Raw genomic sequence first — 3,930 nt, 5'->3', positions numbered from 1 at the left:
TCTAATTATATTAATTTAATATATAAATAAATATATATATAAGAATAATTATACCCTTTCAATTAAGATAGGTAATTCAGAGTAAGTATGATATTGTGCTGGTTTAGATAAGATTAATTCTAAATCAGAATCACGTGTTTCTCTTGTATTATTAGATTCTAGATAATCAGGTGTTACAGCTTCTTCACGAACTATGTTTTCACCATCAGATAATTGTACTAATACACTATATAATCCTAAAACTACAGAAATAACTGACATAACTGATCCTCATGAACTTACCATGTTTCAACCTAAATATGCATCAGGATACTCAGGAATACGACGTGGCATACCATTAAGACCTAAGAAGTGCATAGGTAAGAATACTAAGTTAACAGCAATAAATAATAATCAGAAATGTGCTTCACCTAATACTTTGTTGTAATTTAATCCAAACATAGCATATCCTCAATAATAATATCCAGCAATTAAACTAAATAAAGCTCCCATAGATAATACATAGTGGAAGTGACCTACTGTATAGTAAGTATCATGGAAAGCTACATCAATAGATGCATTAGATAACATAACTCCTGTTACATTATATATATTATTTATGATATATACCTATTTTATAATATATTTCATATATAATAATATATATTATTGGACTATTTCTTAACTATATATATATATAATAATTAGATATAGTTTTTCACATATAGTCTCTGAGATATTAAATTAATAAATATAATAAAATATCTACGAATAAACTTATAAATAAGTCTTTCTCGTATTTAGTGAAATTTAAAGAGATCTAACAGAGTTATAAACCTCCGACAGTGAATAAGAATAAGAAACCTAATGCAAATAACATAGGAACTGCTAATCTTAATTCACCACCATATAAAGTAGCTAATCAACTAAATATTTTAATACCTGTAGGTACAGCAATAACCATTGTAGCACTAGTAAAGTAAGCTCTACTATCAATATCTAATCCTACAACATACATGTGATGCAAAATAATCTACTATTGTATAACAACTAGTAGATATTATTTACCCCCTTATTTTGGTTGGGGGGTAATGTGTTAATAAATAATTCTTATATTTATCCATAAAATATTTTATGCTTCTTTCACAAGAAGGATCGGACTATATCTTTATCTTTTAATTTCAAATAATACTTATATATATATATCTCGTCCTACGTAATGCGTATAAAATAATAGATATATTTAATTTTTACCTGCTTTACCTGTTTTAGAGGTATTACATACATTTAAATTAATAAGTTTCTTTAATCTTTTTATTTCATTAAGTCCCTCATTTGTTAAATGTTCTTTATTTATAATTTTATTATATATAATCTTAAAATATTTATAAGATAAAGCTTTTTTAGTATATAAAGGATATTTATTAAAATATAATATAACTTTACTCATAGCTTTAAACCCTGTTAGAGTATATCTATATACTCCTTTAGTTTCAGATCTAAGAGTAATTTTACCTTGACCAAATAAGTCTTTTATTGTATTTAATACAACTTCATCTTTTTGATCTAAAATATATCTTAATTTAATAACTCAATTAAGTTTATATCTTTTATTACAGCTAATAGTAACATTATAACAACCTTCAGCATCAGTAAATCCTGAAAGTCAAGGATCCTGTAATGAAATATTAGCTGATTTATTAATTAACTTAATATTCTTATTTAATTTTTTATTAAGAAAATTAATTCATAAAGATAATTGATTAATTCTATGTGTTAATACTAAATTACCATTAAATAAATAAGCTAATAATAGTAAATGAGATTGTTTTTCAACAATAAGTCTATAAAATCCATTTTTATTATTAGATGTTCCTTGAGGGTAATATTTAACATGTCCTATACCTAATTTTTTATTTATAAAATATAAAACATTACTTTCTTTTTGAGTTAATACAAATTTTATTCTAGTATTATTACTATATGTTTGTATAGCTCCATTACCCTCAATAAATCCTATTAATCATATAAGTATATCATCAGGAATATTATTTAAATTATTATATAATAAATCATTATTTTTTTTTAATATATTAAAATAAGTATTAAATTTAGAGAAATTAAAAGATATTTCGCGTGTAGTCTCTGAGGCGCTTTGTATATATTTAAATATATAATAATATATATAAATAAGGGACAAATTGCCTGCTGATTGGATATAACTATATAGATTTTTACATTTCAATGTACTATATAGCTTTAAATCTTTCCAGCAAATAGCGAAATTAATTTTATTCTTTATATCACTATAAAGTGAAGCCATCAATACTAACTGCAACGCAGAAAGTATAGTATATCAACTTCAAACTAAGAAACCTAATAAACCAATACTTGCAATAGCATAAATCATACCTGTGTGACCAAAGATTTCTTTTTTACTATAAGTAGAAATTATATGAGAGATAATACCAAATCCTGGGATAATGATAATATAAACTTCTGGGTGCTATTAATTATATAATTTATATAAAATAAATATAATATATTTATGTGGACTATTTCTTTAATTGAGATTATAAATTATAACTCAATTATTTCGCATGTAGTCTCTGGGATTCCTACTCAGTTGGATTTATTATTAATGAAATAAATCATACAACCTTTGGTTATCTGCAAATTACTCTTTTAATTAATATTAATATATGATATAAAAAGTTATAAACATATAAAAAGATATATTAATAATATAATTAATAATAAAGATTATATAATAACGAATATATTATATAATAATTAATATATTTATAATAATTATTTATTATATATATAATTATATATATATATAGAGATTTTTGCATATAGCGAAATGATATAGATAAATTATCTATTTATACGGCCAACCATTAACCGAAGAATCAGAAAAGATGTTCGTACAGGATAGGGTCTCCACCTGCAGCTACTTCATAGAATCCAGTATTAAAGTTACGGTCCATTAATAATAATGTAACACCAGCTGTTAATACAGGTAATGATAATAATAATAATATAGCTGTAAAGAAGATAGCTCAAACGTATAATGGCATATCAATCATATGAACACCAATACTACGCATGTTTAAAGTAGTAACAATAAAGTTAATAGCACCTAATAAAGATGATATACTTGTTAAGTGTAAAGCAAATATAGCTAAATCAACTGAAGGACCTGAGTGTGCACTAATAGATGAAAGAGGAGGGTATACGGTTCACCCTGTACCAGCACCGGATTCAATTAAAACTGAACCAATGATACATACTAATGCAGGAGGTAAACATCAGAAACTAATGTTATTTAATCTAGCAAATGCCATATCTACTGCACCAATCATAATAGGTAAGAAGAAATTACCAAAAGCTCCAATTAATACAGGCATAACGAATAAGAAAATCATAGCTATAGCATGTCCAGTAACTAGAACGTTATAAACTTGACGGTTTTCGTGCATGAATTGATCACCTGGTCCAGATAATTCTAATCTAATAATAACAGACATAGCTGTAGCAACCATAGCACTAATCATACCATAGATAAGGTATAAAATACCAATATCTTTATGTGATGTACTAAATAATCATCGTGTTGTATATGACATATTAATATATGTTCTTATTTTATTTTATATATTTTATATTTTAACTAATATTCTTAAATTAAGAATATCCTAATATCTCACCTATAAATAAAGTAAAATATAAAGTCTAAAAGGTATTATTATATATATAATAAATAATATATTAATAATAAAATAAAGAGTAAAAGGTGACATGATTTGAAAAAGTTATAAATGATATTAATATTAATATATGGATACTCATAAATTATATATATATAAATATATATATATATAAGACTTATATTATAGAAAGGATAAATAAGTAGGGCATAAGCCGATCCTAGCTAGAAATAGTATA

At 24.1% G+C, this 3,930-nt stretch overlaps 2 protein-coding genes across 2 annotated transcripts; one reads left to right on the top strand and one right to left on the bottom strand. All coding sequences in view use genetic code 12, as the record gives it.

The window, feature by feature from the left end:
• Window positions 1–48: 48 nt before the first annotated feature.
• Window positions 49–357, bottom strand: CANMA_002358 (uncharacterized protein; the record flags this gene model as incomplete). Its single annotated transcript, XM_051814418.1, has 2 exons — window positions 49–242; window positions 336–357. 2 exons carry the CDS (start codon window positions 355–357, stop codon window positions 49–51), a joined length of 216 nt encoding a protein of 71 aa, XP_051672035.1.
• Window positions 358–3,090: 2,733 nt separating this feature from the next.
• On the top strand, window positions 3,091–3,444 carry CANMA_002357 (uncharacterized protein; the record flags this gene model as incomplete). Its single annotated transcript, XM_051814417.1, has 1 exon — window positions 3,091–3,444. One exon carries the CDS (start codon window positions 3,091–3,093, stop codon window positions 3,442–3,444), a length of 354 nt encoding a protein of 117 aa, XP_051672034.1.
• Window positions 3,445–3,930: the final 486 nt, after the last annotated feature.

Source organism: Candida margitis (assembly GCF_024628925.1).
Source record: "Candida margitis strain CBS 14175 chromosome Unknown scaffold139, whole genome shotgun sequence".
Taxonomy (NCBI): Eukaryota; Fungi; Ascomycota; class Pichiomycetes; order Serinales; family Debaryomycetaceae; genus Lodderomyces; species Lodderomyces margitis.
This window is presented reverse-complemented; position numbering and strand designations above follow the sequence as displayed.